The sequence below is a fragment of the Micromys minutus genome, assembly GCF_963924665.1.
Source record: "Micromys minutus genome assembly, chromosome: 30".
NCBI classification, from domain to species: domain Eukaryota; kingdom Metazoa; phylum Chordata; class Mammalia; order Rodentia; family Muridae; genus Micromys; species Micromys minutus.
Window position 1 is genome coordinate 6,436,651 of NC_137965.1, and position 22,217 is coordinate 6,458,867.

The window sequence follows — 22,217 nt, forward strand, 5'->3', positions numbered from 1 at the left end:
GTGTCACTTGTGTTCAACCTGTATTGGCTGTCCCTTTGGGACTTGAATTGAGGGCTTCAAAGTAGGCAGATGAACATAAATAGGCTGGGTGTGATGAACCCTCAGAGAGACCCTCTTGCCTCCTGACCTTCTAAATTACACATCGTGAGTCTTTTCCTCCGGGAACCCTCAGTTATAACTCTTCTGGAAACTTTTCTTCCCTACAAAGAAACAGCTCAAGTTAGACTGTTGCAGGAAGACTGAACTTAATACCAGGGTTTTAGAGCACAGTGAACTTCTTTTTTTTCTTTTTTGACAACTGGAAAGCAAGGCTTCGGTGGCTCCTTACTGTCAGAAGATGGGTTCATGAGAAACCTAAGACCAGAGTCGCTGTGATACGCTGTAATGTGGCCCAGCTTCCATGGTCAGCACAGACGGTTTCAGGGAAGCGACGGTTTGCCTTTTCTCAGCTGGGAGAACGGAACCACTCAGGAGATGGTGTTGATTCTTATTTCTATTTCTCTGCCACTCTGTGTGTTGTGTTTCCTGACAGTGTGTAGGGGCTTCCATGGCTGAGTTCCAGTTTTAAAGGCTGTACCTTGAAAGGGGACAGTTTAGTTTAGTGAATCTGGAGGGTTCCTGGAGGGTTTCCAGTTCAGCTTCCTGACTGAGTTCTTCCTCCACACTGTGATATTCCACAGGGATGGAAAATATTTTGTATCAGCTAGGCCCCGTGCTTTACTTAAAGTCAGAAGAAACTTTCAGAACTTCAACTTGAGACTTGTCAAGGAATTTTAAAATCATCTTTTTCTTTCATCTTTCACGATGAGCTTTGCTTAGTTACTTGAGATCTACCTATATGGCGCGTTAAGACATCATATAAATATCTTTAAAGTAACTGATTTTGGCAGAGAGCATCTTTAAATAAGAATTCCTCACGTATTGAATGTTCATATTGAAACATTTTACCTAGGAAATGGGAATCAGGGAGCTGTATAGCAGGCAGCCCTTACTGCTAAGAAGTTTGCATGAAGAAGCGACCCACCACCAGACAGACAAACATGTCGCTCGTATATCTGCAGTTTGCCTTTTCTCTAAACCTGCACTATTTAAACTGATGCCATTTATGTGCACAAGCTGGAGTGGCTTTTTTTAATGGCCCCAAATTAAAGGCTCATGTGGAAAACTTGAGCTAGCACCCAGACCTAACATCCTTCCAGTGGCGGTCTTTACCCTGCCCCCCTCCCTCCTTATTGGGAAGGTCAATTTGCAAACCCCAAATTTGCTTCTAGCTGTTAATTTCAGGTTCGTCACCTACACCGCATTACATGAAACAAACAGGAAGTAATAACAGTTACCAGCTCAGCTCTTAGAGTTTATTTTCCTACCTCTCCACTGACCACACTCTGTGGACTGTATGTGAAGACATCTGAAGGAAGCCTAGGGATCATGAGATTAGGCGCCCCAAAAAACCGAATGAGCAGATGGTAGAAAAATGAACGTAATCAATGAATTGTGCTGTTAAATAACAACCACCATGAAAGGACAGTAAAACTTCATATTTGCGCATCCCATTGAGGGCCAAGTGTGCTGTCAATGTAGACAAGTTACGTGCTCACAAGTTAGTGATATGCTAACCAGTGATGACATCATCGCCTTCCTGGGTGTAAGAATGACATCATCAACTTTCTGGGTGTAAGAATGACATCATCAACTTCCTGGGTATAAGAATGACATCATCGCCTTCCTGGGTGTAAGAATGACATCATCGCCTTCCTGGGTGTAAGAATGACATCATCACCTTTCTGGGTGTAAGGATGACATCATTGCCTTCCTGGGTGTAAGAGGTGCAATGAACTTTTATGAGGTTGGGCCATTTGACAGTGTCTGTTCAGGTAAGCCAGTTTGCCACACAATGCTGCGTAGATAACCCACACGGAAAGCTGTGCTCTCTGTGAGATGACTGAGTGAAGTTAAGAGTCACTAACTGTTTCTCCAGACTCTCTTTGTGGGTAACAAAACACAGTGAAGATAAGAAAGACCAGCTTTTGGTGAACACTTGAATGTTAACTTTGCTGTCCCCTAGTGCAGGCTTGTTTGGAGATCAGAGACCTTGTGATACTAGGCCCGGTGGCAGAGACCATTATCACCTAAGTCGACTGCCAGAGTGGCTGGTTGTCACTTGTAAGTTTATCATCTGTCAAGTCTTTAGGATAAGGTGGCCATGACCGTTAAAGGCATTTTGTCCCTGGTAACTTTTATGTTCATGTAAACGGGTGAACATTTAAAACACTTAACAATCATTGCTAAACAAAATTCTGGGGATTTTTCCTTTCCCATAATGAAACCCATTTTTTGTTGCTTGGCTGATCTTGTTGGGGGAGCAAGGCTTGTAAAACCCCATAAACTCTAACCTCATTCATTTTGGTTGTCTAGCTTCTGTTTCTCCCAACTTTGCTCACAGTATTTCAGCAGAAGGAACCTCTTCTGATCCCTGAATGACCCAGGGTGCGGGAGAGGGCTTCTTCCCAGCAGACAGGCAGGCATCCTTGCTAACCACCCTGACCAGAGCTTTTCTGTTTCTCTACTGCCTTTCTCCCTGCATGCTTCACATCCAAACTACATATTTTCCTTGGGTTTTGCTTCTATGCCAGACATATTTTCTTCCTCTCATCCTTAATCCCCTTCTCTCCTCTTGTCCTTTTTTTCTCTGTTTCTCCTTTCTTTCTTTTTTTTCTCTTTTTGCTTTTTTGCTGCAGATTGACTCTAGGGACTTACAAGTACTCAGGAAATGGTTCCGTGTCCCTGGTCCACACTGCAAACTGGGTTTTTGCCCGGGTGCTTCTCTGTGTACCGTGTGTGTGTGTGTGTGTGTGTGTGTGTGTGTGTGTGTGTGTGTGTATGTGTGTGTGTGTGTGTGTGCAGGGCCCACAGTAGCCAGATACCCTGGAACTGGAGTTAGAGATCCTTGTGAGCCACCGTGTGGACATGGACTTGAACCAAGGCCCTCTGGAAGAGCAGCGGGTGCTCATAATTGCTGAGCCATTTGTCCAGTGCCATCACTACAAAATGTATGCGTAGGCTATTGTACTCAGCTGCCTGTTCTGTTATAGTAGCATCACTTTCAGTTTGTCTGCCTGCCTGCCTGACTATCTATCTATCTACCTACCTACCTACCTACCTACCTATCTATCTATCTATCTATCTATCTATCTATCTATCTATCTATCCATCCATCCATCTATCTATCCATCTATCTACCTATCTACCTATCTGAATTTCTAATAATTTGTATATCCCATAAATCAGGGATGCTATCTTTTTTTTAAAAAAAAAAACATGATTATTTTGAAGATTCATTTATTTATTTTATGTATGCAAGCACATTGTGACTGTCCTCAGACACACCAGAAAAAGGCATCGGATCCCCATCACAGAAGGTTGTGAGCCACCATGTGGTTGCTGGGAATTGAACTCAAGACCTCTGGAAGAGCAGCCAGTGCTCTTAACCACTGAGCCATCTCTCCATTCCTTGCTGTCTTACATGCTATTAAGGTTTTAGAACCTGGGACTGTGCAGACACACAGAAGTTTCAGAAGTCTTTGTTGAAACAGTGGATGTAGGAGATAGAGGTAGGAACAGGGCAAGAAAGAAGTGCTGTGTGTGACATTCGAGGGTCACTTAGAGACAGTGATACTTTCAGACTTACACTTGAATTTTGATGGCTCTTTCTGGTACTGGCATGGAGGGTGGCTTGGAGTTATTATTGAATAACTGAGACTAGACGCTGATACTCATCCTGGCGAGAACAGAGAAGAAGCTTAAACTACATGGCAATGGAAGAAAATCAGAGGAAGGGGTGGAGTTTGCAATTCACAAACAGAATAAATGATGAGACGTTGGAAACTTTGGAGGAGGAAGAAAGAAGAGATGTACAGAGTCTTAGCATGGATCTGATACCTTTCATGCTACAAGCCATATTGGAGAAGGGATGCGGTCCATGTGGCATGGTGTTTGGATTGTTGGGCCTAAGGGATAGCCAAGGAAAGATATTTAGCAGACATTTGCAAGCAAGGGTGAGCCTAAGCATGTATGCTGTTAGCATCTGAACATCATGGAGGCCTTTGCTCAGATACGGTCATCTAGGGAGACTGAGTACAGAGCTATCTAGAGAGAAAAAGTGCTCACTGGGATGTTGGGTGCAGACACATTTAACTGTGGTGGCCTTGAATGTCTGTACTTAAAACGTGTCCACCTCTCATGCCCACACTGCTGTCCTCTGTGTCTTCCGTATCCATGCCCACATCCCCCCCATGTCCATCCCACCCCCTTTCTATACCAGCCCATCAGCTTGGTTCTCTGACAAAGGAGATGTTCTGTGTCTCTATCTTACATTTCTCAGAAAGACCATCTCATGGAGGAAGTCCGTGAGTTGGTTCCCATCAGGTCCTAGAGGCAAGCTGTACGAATACCGGTGTTAGTGCTACAGAGGAAGCAGCTGTTGTCAAGAGAAGCTGTGTGCCTGGAGACTGTCATTAGCTTTGCTGCAAGGGGTGGAGCCCTGCACTGGAGGGAAGGAAACAAGCCACAGACTTAGCTGATCAATCAGTTAACATCTCTCTTCCCAGGATCTGAGGCGTTGGGTGCCAGTTAGTTATTCAAGAGTCTAATGAGATAGCAGCTTGCTTGTCTGTGTGAACAAGGCGGGAGGTACTTAACTGCAGATATTCCCCACATTAATGAGAAGACCTGTTCTTTCGTCTGCGCTGAAACCTTACATCTGCTTTCACTGTGAAGCTTTAGTGGTTTTCAATTGTTTTCTGTTTCAGTTACAGTTTTGAGATTATAATATAACCATGGCATTTTCCCCTTCCCATTCCTCCCTGTAAACCTTCCTATATACCTGTTTTCACTTTCCTTCAAATTTAGACATTCCTTTTTAACTTTATTATTTGGACTTTATTATTGCAAACATATATGTACATACATTCGGGGACTGAAAACATTCCCCAAGTGAATAAATGCTGCCTATCAGCATCTTTCAGTTCCCTGTCTTGTTAGGTTCCTCCTTCTGTCAGACCGAACTGGACCGATCCAAGTAAATAATTTCCTTTCGAACTCATGCCAAAATCATTGTGATAACTTCTTCTGAATGCTGCATCCAAAGAGATTTGGAGGTTGACTAATCACAAGAGGAAATGAAACAGTCATCTGGTTAACTTTGGAGGGACTGGTGTGTGTGTTGGGGGGGTGTCATAAGGCTGTGGGAGAGAAGTGGTCTCCTCACATGGCTGCTGGAAGCTCTGGTGGGAAGTGAGAGTGATCAGTGCCAGCCTGCGATGCCAGCGGCCTTCCCTGATATGGAGAGGCTCTCTCTGAAAGCAGAGCTTAAGAAGAATGGGGCACATAGGCTAGATCCCTTGCCAAGTCTGTCACATTAAACAATTACAGATGTCACAGCCAGATTGCCTTCGGATTCCTTCCTGTCCTGAAAATGTGCATGGTTGTCAGAAATGAACTAAACACATGCTCTGATGAAGTTGTCCGTTCTGAATGTCACCAGCCACGCAGATCTTGTCAGCGTCTGAGATGTTATTTACATTTACTGATGTTACTTCCATCTGGCAGCTGTTGCTCTATCTGCAGAAACACGTGACTCTCCTGACCCTTTGCTAATGATACTGGCCCCAGAATGAATGTAGCTGTTGACTTAAAGGCTGATCTTTAGAAACTTTTGGAGCTACTAGATATTTTAAACTTTCAAAACATCAAATGAGATCTGAATTCCTTACAGCTTAACAGATCACCACATACAATATCACCACATATAATGAGGACAACTAAACGTTATGAATGAAACAGGCAGCTTAAGTTACATCTTTCTGGGGGTGGTTTTTACTAGCCACCTTCTCAAGTTGCTAGCCACAGCTATCCAGGGACTGAAAAATATTTAAGTGTATTCCTTTTGTTTGCTTTGTTGTTGTTGTTGCTGCTGCTCCTGCTGCTGCTGTCTCATGGAACATTGGTTGGTCTGGAACTTTCTACATAGCCAAGGCTGGCCTAAACCTTCTGCCTCTTCCTCTCAAATGCCAGGGTTACAGTTGTATCTGACACTTGGGTTTTGTTGACCATTTAGCACAGTACAGAAACAGTAGATCTTATCAATCAACTACAAATGATTTCTTATCCGATTTATTTAGCAACTGGGTGTCAGATGTTCCCAACTGGGAAAGATTTTAAGGGACATGCACTTTGGATGTCAGAGTATAAGAAGCAAAACCTCTCAAAGTAAAAAGAGAATCAAACCATTAGCATGATGTTCAATGAAACTGGGGAGATGGTTAAGAGCAACTGATGCTCTTGCAGAGGTCAGGGTTTTATTCCTAGCATCTGTATAGTTGTTTACCAACATCTGCCACTGGAGTTCCTGGGGACTGACACACCCCTCTGCCTTCCACAGGCACCAGACACATACATGGTGCACATAAACATATGCAGCAAAACTTTTGCACACAAGGTGATATGAATAAATGGACCTTAAAAGTTAAGGGCAATGGCTATCAGATGTATATGCAAATGCAATCTGAGTAGGGCTTTGACATATGTTTCTTGGAGTTTATTTAAGATTCATCGGAAAATGGGCCTTCGTAAGGTACAGACAAGTTAGTGCAAGGCATTTATTTAGCTACACACACAAGAGCTAAGTTGGGGCTTTGGTTTGTTATTCACATGACCTGAAAATGTTTTCTGATATTAACTAGAGCTGAGAACACTTCACTGTGTATGTCTTTGGGAATGCAGTGAGTCAGAGACCTGTTACTTGGGTAGATTTTTAAGGAGACATGGTGACCATGGTTTTACTAAAGCCCAATTCTGTACTTACTTCAGTGGCCAACTTTTTAAGAAGCCTTTTGTATAAGGGAATAAATTAATTTCTGGAATATGTGTGTGTAGATGGTGCATGTGTGTGTGTGTGCTCATGTGTACATGCGTGTGCATATATGCTTATGTATGTGTGTATCAGGTTTCCACTTTGTAACATTTTTCAGGGAACCCGCATCTCACCATTGTAGTTAGACTCACTGGCCAATGTGGCCCCATGTTCTACTGTTGTGCCCCAGGGGGGCTAAATGTCCGAGATGTCCACACCCACAGAGACACGGAGGAGAGCAATGCAATAGCAAGAGGTGGTGTAATTCCAGTATTAATTAATTAAAGGACAGTGACTACAATGAGTTCCCAAAATGCACACCTTTTATACATTTTTTGAGGGAGGATTAACACAGCATGAGTTCTGTTACTGAGGGAGGATTAACACAGCATGAGTTGGCTACTTTCCCTTTGTGGTCTGTGTTGACCTTTCACACAGTTGGATACCCCCCCCCCCCAGGAGTGATGTAGTTATCTGGCTACAGCTGTCACACCCATTTGGGGGGTATGGCAGGAAGTTTCTAGCATCATGGAGTCCACAACTGGAGACCCTGTGAGGAATAATATAGTTATCTGGCCATCTGGGGGTATGGCAGGAAGTTTCTAGCATCATGGAGTCCACAACTGGAGACCCTCTGAGGAATAATATAGTGATCTGGCCATCTGGGGGTATGGCAGGAAATGGGGTCCTCAGGCATTTCCACATCTGGCTCTGCTCTTTTCTTTCTCACAGTAATTACAAGCTTGACTCACCAGATCTTCCTTGTCCCTTAGGGCCCCACACTACCTGTCTCTAGGCCCTTAACACTCAAGTTACAGATATTTGCCACTTCACCCAGATTTTCCGCAGATGCTGAGGACCTGAACTTAGGTCTCCATGTTCATCCAGCAACCACTTTATCCACTGAGCTACCTCCCCAGCCCCAAATCATTTTCTTTTTACTTATATTTTATTTTCATGTCCCAACCACACTTTCCCTGTCCCTTTCTTTCCAGCCCCACCCCCATCACCTCTTCCCCCTCATCCAACTTCTTTTCCATTTCTCTTCAGAAAAGGGCCAACCTCCTTTGACAAATTGATTTCTTATTGGAATAGCTCATAGTATGGGAGTCAACTAATATTTGATTGGCCCATAGTCAAATACAAACCAATAAAGTCAGATCCAACCTTCTAACACTTCAAATGAATTTCTGAAAACATACCCAGTGTAGGCAATGGTACTTCTTGTTGGAACTTTCCCGTTAACAATGTCTCTCCTCATGTTCCACTCTGCCCCGAGTCTTTCTATTGTACCATCTTCTTTATCCCGAAAGACTCTCGGCTCCCACTCAGAATAATTTTGAGTTTTGATTGTGCTGCATGTTAGAACTGTAACTTTAAGCATGTTACAGAATCCCTGTTAGTGAGGCTTTTTAGCCAGAGAGAGGGGGGAATAACCACCGCCATCTTTTCGATGCTGAGTGAGAACATATATAGTAAAAGCCATTTGCAGTGAAGTAGTTTTCGACTTTAATGAATATTTGGCTATTCCCGATGTGGCATTCCCTTTGTTAAGATAATGGCTATGCAATAGCACTCCCTGGAGATTGTCTGGCCACTGTAGCTGGTTCATGTGAAAGAAAGCTTTAACATAATTTTAATTCCTTTTCTTGATTTATTACTTGTCTCATTTTTTCAATGACTATCTGAGGGGTAAAGAGTCTACCAAGGCCAGTGCTACTTTAACTTGGGTAATTATTGATGCACAGAGTGTATGTTGGAGTATGGAGCAATGATAGTCAACACTTAAATTAGCCCTGCATGCCTCCTCCCAGTATTAAAAGGCTCCAATATTAATCCATGTCATCCTCCCAACAGCCTCGGGAGGAGGACAAGTTCTTTATCAACCCTCGTACAAAGGAGGTAAAACTGAGGCACAAACCTGGGTCAAGGGCAACTAGGATAGACAGTTCAGTGCATAGAAGTGCCTGTCATGCAAGACTGAGGACCTGAGTTCAAGCCCCACATCACACAGTGGAGTGGGAATAAGTTCATAAATGGTGACAAGAAGTGTGGGGTGTCACTTGCGTCTTACATACAGGAAAATGTACTTTGTCTTAGGTAAATGATATTTCTATCTGTGTGCTCCCAGACCGCGACACCTGGTGGGCTGTTTGTTTGTTTGTTTAAAAATCTTCCTCTTTCTCTTGTTTTAACTCTGATGTCTATTACTGTGCATAAATCACAGGCTAGGATGATCTCTTGCTCTTCTGAGCCCACGTTTCAGGAGAAGAAACAAAACTTGTCTGAGAGTCTCAGTCATCTCAGTCTCAGAGCACACATGAAGTAATTACAAGAAAGAAGCCCCAAACCCTATCCTGAGACGTGCCACAACCTACGTATTCTTCACCCCCTTTTTTCCAGGCTTACGGCTCATTTGTCTTGTTTTTGCACCCTGTGTATCTTCGTTCTTTAACTTAGATACATTTCTGTTCATTTAAGCCATTCTTTTTTGACTTTACAAGTATGACCACTGACGTCTTGTGTGTCAGGAACACCCTGGAGCGTTTCCAGCAGCCTGGCTAACGGAGCCAGTAAGTAGCCTTTGTTTGTGGAGTTTACAGACCAATGGGGAAAGACAGACAGCAAGTGATCCCACAGGCAGAAGTAACACAACCTCCCTGGGTAGTGCTATGAAGAGAGACGTGGAACATGATGCTCCGGGGTAGATAAGAAAAGGCTTTGGCAGACATTCGACAATCATAGTCTTTCTGTCTTCGATCCTGTCCAAGTTGTCAGTGACTCTGGAGGAACAGAGAAAGGGTGACCAGATGGGGAACAGAGTTGACCAAATGGCATGACACAAGCTAGGCCTGGGGAATGACAACAGGGAAAAGCTAACTTCAGTGGGCTATTACCTCTCACCGTAGAGTGCACCGCTGTATCTAAGAAGAATAAATGATGTGTGTAATGTCTGCCACTCTCAAGAAAAGCTACTGTATAGTCAGCCATTCAACTTCACCCAGTAAATGTTAAAGTAGTTTAATTAACACAGTTGAAGTATTATTATTTTAAGCTTTGTGTGTTGGTTTTCTAGTAATTTAGTTAGAGTGTTGCGCACACAATATCCTTATCATGATTTGTCCAAATATTTTTAAAGCATGACTATTAAACCAAAGACACACTGGTAAACAGGCACATGGGAGACCTGGTTCCTCATCCGAGCTGGTGCCCAGGCTGTGGTTCAGAATGACCAGAAAGATTCTTAATGTTCTCTTCCTAAAAATGCCATAGGGACATTTCCCTGTTTATCCAACAAGACTGTCTCACACTCACCCATTCAGTTAACGTTGACTGTGAGCTCTGCTAGTGCATTGCAGTTGTAGAGTGTGCAAAGGAGACATAGCCTTTGGCTTATGGAACTGACATTTCAATGGCAGAGAGTAAAAATTCATTACAGTGGGCCTTATTGTTGCCCTGTCCATTGACCAAATTGTTTATGTCCTAGAGTGCTGAATGCATGTGCCATAACTTCTGAAGCATTTCTGTCTAAATATCACCTTTAGAGTGCTATACTGTGTCTCATTACCAAACTTTAGATATTTTCCTTGCTTTACTTTTTTTTCCACCTTTGTCACCATTTGTGTGACATGGTTACTGTGTGTGTTTACAGTTGCTGTGATCAAATACCCTGACCAAAGAGACTTGGGGGAGAGTTGGCCTCTTTTACCTCACAGTTCCAGGTCATTGTCCATCACAACAGGGAAGTCACAGTATCAAGGGCTTGAGACAACTGGTTCCATCACGTCCAGAGCTAAGAAGCAGAGAGTTGTGCAAGGATACATGCTTGTCCCCAGCTCGCTTTCTCCATTCTTACATATAGTTCAGTATCTCCTGCCTAGGGAATGGAGCTACCCACAATGGACTGGTCTTTCCACCTCAACTAACATAACAAGATAACGTCCCAAGCAAACCCACAAACCATCCTGATCTAGAAAGTCCCGAGCTGGAATTCTGTTCCCGGGTGACCCTGCATTGTGTCAAGATGACAATTAAAACTGTCACACCACTTCTCAACATATTATTGTTTTCATCAGGTGTAAGCCTGAAGTGTTAGTACTTCATATGAAGGCTGTCTGGCTTCTCGTCATATTCTGTATAAAACATTTTTTATTATATGATAGGTAATAAATATTTGTTGAAAGTAGGAGTAAATGAGATGATCATATAAATGTATAAGCATTAACCATGATAAACAAAGGGGACAGTGATAACAGTTATTTGAATTTGAAAGAATTCTAAAAGGTAAGTTGTCTAATTTTCTTTTAACTCTTTCCCCTGCTTTATATTTCAACATTCATTTCCCAAGAGTGAGTGTGTGTGTGTGTGTGTGTGTGTGTGTGTGTGTCTGTGTGTGTGTGTGTGGTTTATAACGCTGAGCTCTCTCCACATGGTTTTGTGGACTCTCTGAAATAGAGACCCCTAGCATACCCAGTACGCTTTTGTGAGATCTCTTGTTTGGTCTTAATCCCTTTATACTCTTTGAAATCATCTGTCACGTCTGGGTACTGCAGGGCCCTGTGCATCTTGCATGAGAGAGTTTCACTGTCCTTCCCTGTCTTCTCAAGTTTTGCTTTCTAAGATTTTGTATGTATCATTACTTTTTAAAACATCCTTGGCATTTCTTTGTCTCCTTGAGGTTCTTTCATTTCCTCTTCGTTTTTATGTATTTTTTTTAACATTTACTGTTTGATTGCCCCCAGTAAGTAGGATTCTTGCTTTATTATACATAATCTGATCCTAGCCCTTCTCTCTCTTTTTCTTTAATGACAAACAGTGTGGGGATGTGGCAACTGCAGGACTGTCCTGTCCAATCCCTCTGGGACCTTTACTTCTCCGTGTTACCCTAATGACTATCCCAACACCCAGTCTTGCTCATGGACCCTACGAGCCCCTACCGGCTACATCATTCAGATAACGTTCAATGACTTCGACATTGAAGAAGCTCCCAACTGCATCTATGACTCACTGTCCCTTGATAACGGAGAGAGCCAGACAAAATTCTGTGGAGCAACTGCCAAAGGCCTGTCATTTAACTCAAGCGTGAACGAGATGCATGTGTCCTTTTCAAGTGACTTTAGTATCCAGAAGAAAGGCTTCAACGCCAGCTACATCCGAGGTATGTAAACCACCGGCAGAGCCAACCCTCTGCTTCCATTTAAGATGTGCTGCAATAAACAGCAGGGTTGAAGGACAGAACTGTGCTCTTGTATGTGGATGGTTAGGATCAGGATTCAAGGGTGAGAATCTATTAATAGTTTCTGAGAATCCTCATTATCAAACTAGAACTATGAGATCTAAATCCTGGTTTCTTCTGAACTGAATTCTAGACTGTCTGCATAACATTCTTTTCTATTTTTTTCTTTTCCCCTTTTTGGCTGAGGTCTCTTAATTTGTAGTTGTGACTGGTCTAGAACTTGCTTAGAAGTTCAGGTCAGCCTTGAACTCATTGCCTTTGATCTTATTGCCTTTGCCTTCCAAGTATGTCACATGACCACCTCTGCTTTAAAAATGTCCACTGGTAATAATGAAAATCTGTAATTCTAATATCAACTAAGTATAAGTTGTAAACATATCTATTTAGAAATTATTTTTATGAAGTTTCCTTTAAAATAAATTTACTAGAGGGCAAGGAGAAAATGAGTGTGGAAGGAAAAGGGGAGTATAGAAATTCTGCATGAATGAGATTTGCCATAACATATTTGAGAGAGTGAAAGGTAAATATTAGTGAAAACTAAAGCTAGTTTGTGTTCAGAAAGTATTTAAGAAATGGCATGTGTTTAAAAAAATCTGTAATATGTACATTTAATCACTCTGAAACTAGTCCCTTCCTATTTTGGTAATTTTTTTTTTTAATTTTCAATGTTTGTGTAGAGAAATTTAAAAAGTACCAACATGGTTGTCCCTGGGTAGGGTTGCCTTTTGTTATTTTTGGTGTAAGGCCATTGGTAAAAGGTAGGTGTCAGAGGCTAGATAGAAAAGGGGCTAACAGTGGCTCGCTGATTAAGTAGAAAGTTAGTTGGGACAAAGTGGCGGGTTCTGAGAGACACTTGACATTTTGTATCTTACCTCACGGTCTGGAGCCATGTTGTGTGTTTCTGCTTTCTCCTAGTGGCTGTGTCCTTGCGGAACCAAAAGGTCATTCTGCCCCCGACATTAGATGCTTACCTGGTCGCAGTTTCAGAAAGAATCTCCATCCCAGAGCTCAGGGCTTTCACTCTCTGCTTTGAAGCCTCCAAAGTTGGTAATGACGACCGTGACTGGATCGCTTTCTCCTACTCAACCGAGGCCCCTGTGCTCAGTCTTGAGAAGGCCAACAATGGCTACTTCCTGACCATTTCTGGCTCAAGATGCTTGTTGAACAAAGGATTACCTGTGAAGGAAAAGGAAGACATCTTCACAGAAAACTTTGAGCAGCTCTGTCTTGTGTGGAATCATTCTTGGGGTTCCATTGGTATACATTTCAAAAAGAACTATGAAACTGTGCCATGTGACTCCACCATCAGTGCTGTCCTGCCTGGGGATGGGGTATTGTTTTTGGGCTCCGACAGAGATGAGATCGCCTCTCTGAAGGGTAGCATCTATAACTTTCGACTTTGGAATTTTACCATGGATCCAAAAACCCTCTCTAACCTCAGCTGTAGTGTGCCTGGGAATATCATAGACTGGCACAATGACTTTTGGACCATCTCAACCCAGGCCCTGAAGGCTGAGAACAACTTGAGCTGTGGTAAGACTTAACGTTCTTCATGGTCTTAGCATTGTTTGGTGAAAATGCCTGTCATTAAGCAATTGTATGGGCTGGGCTAGAGAGATGGTTCAGCCATTAATGGGCTCACAACCAAAATATAAGAAATTATGTATGCAAAAAATGAAAAATTATATATGCATGTTCCTATGTAGATCATCACAACAAGCTTCTTTAGCTTCAGAAAACCTTACCAGTTTAGTGCGCCCTTGATGATGAACCCCGCTTACTTAGTGAAAGTGGGTTTGCCAATTTTTAGAGTTCCCCAGGTCAGCTTATCTCTGACAAAACAGTCAAAATAATTAAATGACAGATGAAACTCCTGGCACTAGACTTGAACCACAAGAAACTAATAAATAAGTTGTAAATTTTACTCACCAAAATGCTGCCCTAAATATATTGACCCTAAGGATTCTGGAACAGAATCTCAGTTTCATTACCCAAGTAGACAGTCACTGTGTAGGACAGCGTTTATGCCGTGAGAGTCAGTTATCCAGCTCTCTCTTTTACGGAAATGTCATATTAATCTAGAATTAGGATTTTTTTCCGTTGGCCTTTTATTACTATTTATTTGACAGCAAGCATTAGTGGTCCATTGCAAATCCTCTTCTTTCCCAGTTTCTTTTTAGGAGACTTCAACTGTGGCAACATTGGAGATTGCTGAATGGAAAGTATTTAGGAAAATGATTATGTGTCACAAAAGGCATATTGAAGTAGGCTTCTGTTCGGTATTCTTCATACCATACAAGATACAAGTTACTTCTAGAAATCATGTTTTCTCACAGAACTTATTCAAGCACCCACAAAAAAAAAAAAAGGTTCTGTTATCAATTTAAGATGTCATAACATGAGTTCTCAGGTGTTGGTGACATATTTCAGAGAGGCCTGCAACTCAAAGGAATTTGTATGTGATTTGGAGAAAATCCTCTAGAACAGGATTTGGCAAAGTGGGGGGCTTGTGACAGACAACTTGCTTTATAAATAAAGTTTTATAGGAATATAACTAGGCCATAGATTTATGTACTGTATGTAGCTGTGGTTATACCAACAGTATCAAATTGTCTGAGAGCGACAGACGTAGCATGGTCCACCATCTTAAAATAAAACCAATCCGGGTAAGCCCCATCATCCTAAAATGTTTATTGTCAATCTTCATGAGTAACCACGCCCCTCCCCCCAAAAAACTAGCAAAGAATCCGAAGAGTGACTGAAACTCACTTTTGGGACAGCAGTGGGGAAGACACTCCAGCGACAGTGAAGTTCGTAGAGCTGAGAGGTGGGGGTAGACTTCCAAATGTCCTCCACCTGCGTTTACATATGTCCTCCACCTGCATTTTCTTACACAGTATGCTTCTCAATGGTGACTTTGTTTTTAACACTCAAAAATTAGGTTCCACATGAAATGAATTATTTGGTTGTCTTGGCAAACACAAACGCCTGGCTAGCATCTCTGCGCAGGTAACCCAGCCAGAGCAGAGTGGTGGCTGTTCCCTTTGAAGAGGTTTGAGAGTTCACCCCAGCCTTCATCACACTTGTAACCCCAACCCCACAGCCCTGCTGGGTTTTTTTTCCCCATTAGGCTTTCCTTCTGACCCTGGTTGGCGTTGAAGCTAGAAGATCTCAATTGAGACCACTGGTTTTGCTTTTAATAGCGAGGGGAGTAAAGCATGTAACGTATCAGTTGTTGAAGGGGCTAGTTTGCTAGCACACGCATCATCAATGTATCCTTGGCCATCTCAACTTTGAAAGCATTCTTTTAAATTAGTTAATACTATTTTAATTGACAAACATGCATGTTTTTATGCTGTGTAGCACAATTCTTCCCTATACAGACTTTGAAATGACTGTTTCGAGCTGGTACATCCCACTTATGTGTTCATAGTGAGGAAACTTTGAATCTTTAGCCCTTCCCCTCTTAGAGTTTTGCATTCAGGGAAAGGAACACAGAGACTGGTTCTGTTGTTAGCCCTTTCTGAGCAGTCCAAGCACGTCCTACATCATTTTCAACGGCCACTGTCATGCAGTATAACAGGTCCTCTACACTCATTACTCCCAGAATTGTAGTCTTTGGTTGATAAGCTCAGCTCCTTTGACCCACCTTCTGCCCTAGAGGCCCCGTGAGTCACAATTCTACCTGATTTCTATGATTTCAACTGCTTGGGATTCCACACATTAGTGAGATCATGCATTCCTTCCATCTTCTTTAACACCACCTCTGAGGTTCCCATCCTGAAGCTTGGAGATTCCCAGAACAAACCAAATGAGTGCTCCCATATCTTAGCGAGTCCACAAAATGATTTATTTCATCATAAGACAGCACACTCTTACAGACTCAATGCACTTGATTCTCATTAACTTCATGGCAGTCACCGAGGTGTTCCATGGTAACACTACCCCATCCCCCAACTATGTGCACCCAGATGTCTAGCTGTGCCTGTCAGGAGGACTGGTGGGAGAAGGAAATTCCTGCTGCTTAATCACCAGCCTGGGGCTGAAGAATCTAAGTCACTTATTAACTGACAGGAAATACCTGTACCAGATTGTATCTTGACCTTGTTGGTTAAGCAAAACTTCAATAGTCAAGAAAAATAAAGGGTGTTCTGTTAACATTTTAACCCCACCCCCTTTTTTTTTCCTCCCAGAAAATATTGTGATTACTCTTTAAGGTCATCATAATTCAGTGAGTACAGTAGCCAATGGGAATGTGCAATCTCATTCCTTACATTCCAGAAGACTGGCAAAGTCTGCCAAGTATTGACTATTCTAATATCCACTTGTTTTAGAAATGAATATGTTTCCCGTCTCTGTGTGACTGGAGAAGTTACAAAGAGAGAAAGTGAGGGTAAGACAGAACAGATTACACTGAGAATACAACTGTGCTGTCACATGTCACACATTAAATATAAAACTAAATGTCACCAATAACTGTTTCAACAGTTTTATAATTGCGCTGTTTTGTTTCCCACATTTTTCTAAGTGTTTTCCTATATATTTTCTGAGTATTTCAGAAACTTTATCTGAATTAATTTTTTAAGCTGGTTTGTTTTTTTAAAAATCACAGCCGATCTTATCTGTTCTTTCCTGATACAAATGTATTGTCCATAGTTCTTTTTAAACCTTAGAGCATCTTTATTTTTCCTAGAACAGTTTTCAAACATCCCCAGTTTGATGACTTTCAGGGACAGGTCACTTCCTTCTCTGACCCTTTAATTATAGGTACATGTATCTGCCGTGTTATGATTCCAGTTTAGACATTGGCGACTGCCCTTCACTTTTCACAAAGAACAGACAGTCCTTTCTCTGCTGGTTTTATTTACTCAACTGATTACTGCTCTTTCCTGAGGAGTGGTATAGTATAACTCAGTGAGCTGTCGACGTTCAAGCAAATTACGTGTATTTATTCAGCGTTCCTTAAGCATTTCCCTGACTTAGTCACTGTGGATGTAGAGATAAGACACTGTTGTAAGTGCTCAACTTTGTCATTACTCTTTTCTAGAAACTCATGGATTTTTTTCAATGGACTTCAAATTCCAACTCTAAATTTCTGCTCCTAATCACTACTAACAATTCCCATGCTCTCATAATTACCTAAGTAATAATTTGTAGTCCTGACTTTCACAATTCTAAAATTCGATTGCTGGTCCTTAGTTTCATACACAACCAATTACTGAGTCCACCGTTAGTAAATTCTTAGATAACTTTTAACTTACATTATAATTGCTTTGAGGGTGGTCAAACTCGTAAAGAACATTGGTGATCTCCAGAAATAATATACAAAATAATAATAAAACTGTTATAAAACAGGACTGGAGGAAATGTCAAAGGACCTGGGTTCGGGTCTTGGAACCCACCTGTAATCCCAGCAGCGGAAAGGCAAGGGAAGGGTCTCTGGGGCACATAACCAGGCTGTGTAATGGAATCATTGTGTTCCAGGTTGAATCAGAGATGCTGCACCAAAAGATAAGATGGAAAGCAATTGAAGAAGATGCCTGCCATCAAGTTCTGGGCCTCCACACACATGCACACATTCCTACACATGGAGGCACAGTCACACAAACCTACATATACATACACATACATCATAATACAAGAAGAGAAAAGGGCAAAATAAAAAACATAAAATAAGTTTATAATATATTTACTAATCAAAAATTATAAAAATTCATCTTAGTAACATCAACAAAGAGACACTTGGAAAAAAATTTTTTTCTGACTTTTTGCAACTTACTTTACTACTAGGATTACAACCATTAAGGAGGATGTGTGGTGAGCAGTTGGCTGCACATTAGTTCATGTCAGCACACCCTGTATAAAACAGTGACTCCTTTCACTAGTGTGGCTGGGAGAAGAAGCGTAGACAAGAGTAGAAGCCCAAAGATTTAGACGGTTTGTACCAACTGTCTGGTTTCCTTTTTTGAGGTGAGATCCCTAACTGATGCTGCTCTCAAATTCCCTGAGCACCAGTGATAAGCTTGATGTGGTCCTTTGTTTCTGCCTCCCAAGTGCTAGGATGTATGCAGTCATGCCAGTCCCACGTGGTGGGAATGGAACTCAAGGTTTCATGGGTTCTAGGCAGGCACTCTATCCACTGAGCTGCATCCCCAGCCCCAACTCCCATTTTCAAGGTTTCTTTAACACATAAAATGTGACTCTAAACTTTCTGTTAGCTAATAAGCTTTAAGTACCACTCAAAAGCCAGAGCACGAACACACAGAGATCCCTTAAGCTCCAGTAAATGACTGATGGGCCATTATCCCAAAGAAGAGTTTGTCTTTTCCTTCTTCACATTCTCCCAATCGTAAATATGTAAACCTAGAAAGCTGGGCAGTGAAAATCCAGGCTGCTGAGTACCAAACGAAAAGTTTGTGTATGCTGTCGGCGTATTTTCTTCCTTATCTGAGGTGGTGTCTTTCTATGCTCACTCACCAGACTAGACTTGAACTCATGACCTCAAGTGCTCCTCCTGACTCAACCTCTTGGGTAGCTGACAATGGCATTTCAACATACCCCAGGAGTATTTTATGTATCTGTTTATGTAGTCCCATGTATTTATAATGCAAGAGTGTAATTTCCTTCTAATTAAATTAGGTCATTTGTTTGTGGGCCATTTTCACTTAAAATAATTCAGATGTAATTTCTATTGCTCCTGGAGACCAAAATACAATGGTATCTATTCAGTATTTATACAATTTGATAAACTTGGCCTTCCTCTAGAGAGAACGACTAATTAAAATATTCAGAGGTGAATGTTTACAGTCTTAGCCGAGAGGAAGCCCCAGATTGAAATGTATACAATGAGACTGATAAAATGGTCATGATCTTGTTTTAAATCATAGCTCCTCTGACATTTTCCCTTAATGCCACCTCTGAGTTCTTAGATAGACATACTGCAGTGGACATGTAGTTAGCCTAAGAACGCCTTTCCCACAACCTTGTCTCTTATCTCTCTTTGTCTCGGAGAGATACTATATCAGTTCCCAGGAGGCTCTAAGGAGCCCTGGACTCCAGCATTGTGTGTAATCGGAGAATGGCAGGAACGGCATCCAAGGGTCTCAGCCTGGTTGTGTTACACAGCTGAGATTTCTCTAGTCATGTGAGTCTGATAGGCCTGTTATTTTTCTAGAAGTCCCTTCTAAAACATGAATGAAAGCCTGAAGCACTGAGATCCTGGAAAGAGCTGACGTGTACAAGGGGCAGCAAGCTCTCAGGATAAGGCTCTCCCTCTCTCTCCAGCCTCCCCCCCCCCCCAACGCTTCACCACAACACACGCCTTTCCCAACTCCCCTTCCCTATCTCTGCGCCCTTGCACAACCAGCTTCCTCCTGTAGCATTAACTCTCCAAAGCTCCACAGTCTGGGGTTCATTGTTCCCACGAGACCGACACCGATTCCTGTGCAGTGGAATTAAAGGTCTTTCCAGCCTTTATCATGTCAGTCTTTCGGTTCCGGTCATTGGTGCCACACCCTACATTCAACATTCTTTACTTAAATTCTGCGAGGTCACCTTGGCCAGGAGCTGTTTTTTCCTCCCCAGATCTCTGCCCTGGAAACTTAAATACAGCAGCAATAGCTGAAGTCTGATTCTATTCTCTTCTCAAACCCATATCCTGGTGAATACTAACCCTTCAGTATCTTTTGCTGACTGGTTCCTTATAGAAACAGCTTCGAATGTGTGCATTATAGATGTCCAAGAGGCAAAGGACTTCCCTTGCCAGACACAACAAAAGATAATTCTCCTCTTGCTGTTTCCTTTCTCCACTTATGAGGTCATCACGCCCAGTTTCTCAAGTTTGGAAACTAGCAGATTACTCTTTCCTTCCTCTTCCTCTTTCCAATTAGTCACTGAACCTTAGAGTCTCTCTTCACGTTCCTTGTGGCCATCTTGATACTCACGATGTCAAACCTGAATGATTAATATTCTTTTGCCTTTTTGTGCCCCACCCTCATGTCAAAAAAATGTTGTTTTCCAAACAGTAGTCTATGGTTTTACAACCCGTGCTTTTATTTATTCTAATTGTGTTAAAAACAAAACAAAACAAAACAAAAGAGTTCGGACATTTGGCTGTCACTCATCATGCATTGAGTAACTACAGTGCTGCCGAGAGTGCATTCCCAGACCTGTTCAGTGCCTCATGGGAAAGGGTTTCAGAAATCCTGTCTGGTGCCTCTCTGCTCTGGCATCCTTAGTTCCTGTGTGCTGATTGCCTGCTTCTGTCATCCTTCCAGTGGGCCATCACCCACACTGCAGCTCTTCCCTAGGCACTTGGGCACAGGTTACAGTAAGGTCAGCTTCCTCTCTGACAGGAGACATGGCGGCAGGAATTTTTCTGCCTGCCACAACTCTGTGTTTGTTGCCCGACCTATGAAGTAGTTTCTTGCCAGCAAATGTCACATGATAGACCTGTCTGCAGGGCAAGCCTTTTCTGATGTGCCATAGTCCTTGCTAGGAGCCTGAACTATCTGAGAAAGAGGAAAGCAAACCTTCCTGGATGCCATTAAACTGTTGAGATGTTTTCTGCTTGTTTATCTACCACTTACCTAATTAGAGATATTCTGTGAGCTCATGTGACTGCTTCGTCTTCATATAGTATTCCCATGGGAAAGTCAGGCACATGTTTAAACATTAGAATGAATTCACCACTACTCTAGTGTCTTTCATATATATATATATATATATATATATATATATATATATATATATATGATGTGTTTTATATGTATGTATGCATAATGTAAATATTTGAGTTCATTCTTACGTCTTTATTCAAGTGCCATATTATTTGCAGTAAGGTTAGCCCATGATCAAACAGCACAGGGAGATTTAATGCAACAAAGAGCACCCAGTATTTCTATTAGAAAAATCAGCTCAGTGTTTGTTTCCTGTTGAGAAGGAACCAGAGAAAGCTTGAAGTCAAATGAAACAAGACTGACTTGAAATCTCCAAAGGATACTTCTGCAATTGTAGAGTATAGGTAATTGTGTTTGCATATGGAAAACCGGCATTTTATGGGTCATTCGCGTTATCCAAGCTGTTCTGAAATGTACCCCGAGCACGAGTCTTATTCTGTTTACTGATTACATGTACTGCTACCTGAGTCTCATAGGTCATTATTAAAACGTTTCCCCAAATGTTTTACATAAACATTAAGGAGCAATCACGTTCCTCTATTTCATGTGCATATGGCTGAAATATTGAGCTCAAGAGTTTGAGGGCAACTTGAATACATTAGTTTTGCATTTGAGGAAAGTAAGGCCCAGTCACCTTAGAAGACATTTTCCTGTGGGAGCAGCTGAAGCATTTGACTCTCTGAAGACTGTCTCTGCTTAACCAGCATGACTGATAATGGTTACTTTTGGGATTATGTCAGCAAATCACAAGTTAAGTTTGCACATGCTTCTGTTTTGATCAAGGTTCCTACCTGGTCCCGCTTCCTGCAGCCGAGCTGGCGAACTGCTCAGATCTGGGGACTCTCTGTCAAGGTAGGGAGCCGACGCTATCTTCCGAAACCTTTTCATGTTCTTAATTCTTGCTGTTCAGGAAGTTGTAGTTGTCACTGCTTTGGGTGTTATCTGAATTTTTAACCTGAAAAGCCAGAAACAGCAAAACAGAATTTCTGGGTGTATTTGGGCTGTGTGGGTACACAGTCCCTGTATGCACACAGAATGTGCTCTTAGGACACATTGACCATATTGGCCACATTGTGATAAAGGTTGTGTTTTCTAAATGTTAGTGGTTACATGGTGACCATTGATTTCATCTCTCCTTATGTTTCTTCTCGAGATTATTATATGCATCTTGATTATTGCATTGTATTATTATTGATTATATGATTATTGATTGTTGTATGCATCTTGATTATTGCATTGTATTATTATTGATTATATGATTATTGGTTATTGTATGCATCTTGATTATTGTACGTATCTTGGGTACGCAGTCATACAGTGTTTTGAAACAGTACTCATATTCATAAACTGAGGAAAGAGCATATTGAATATTTAGGTAAGATTTATAAAATTT

General features: G+C 41.8%; 1 protein-coding gene across 3 annotated transcripts in view; it reads left to right on the plus strand.

Annotated features, from left to right (window-relative positions):
• ADGRG6 (adhesion G protein-coupled receptor G6) overlaps positions 1–22,217 on the plus strand; it is a 131,901-nt gene that overhangs the window by 58,184 nt on the left and 51,500 nt on the right. For all 3 annotated transcript variants that reach the window (XM_080941939.1, XM_080941938.1, XM_080941940.1), the window contains exons 3-5: positions 11,727–12,068; positions 13,062–13,679; positions 21,608–21,676. In XM_080941939.1, coding sequence (XP_080798065.1) covers positions 11,727–12,068; positions 13,062–13,679; positions 21,608–21,676 — 1,029 coding nt within the window. The remainder of the gene's footprint in view (positions 1–11,726; positions 12,069–13,061; positions 13,680–21,607; positions 21,677–22,217) is intronic.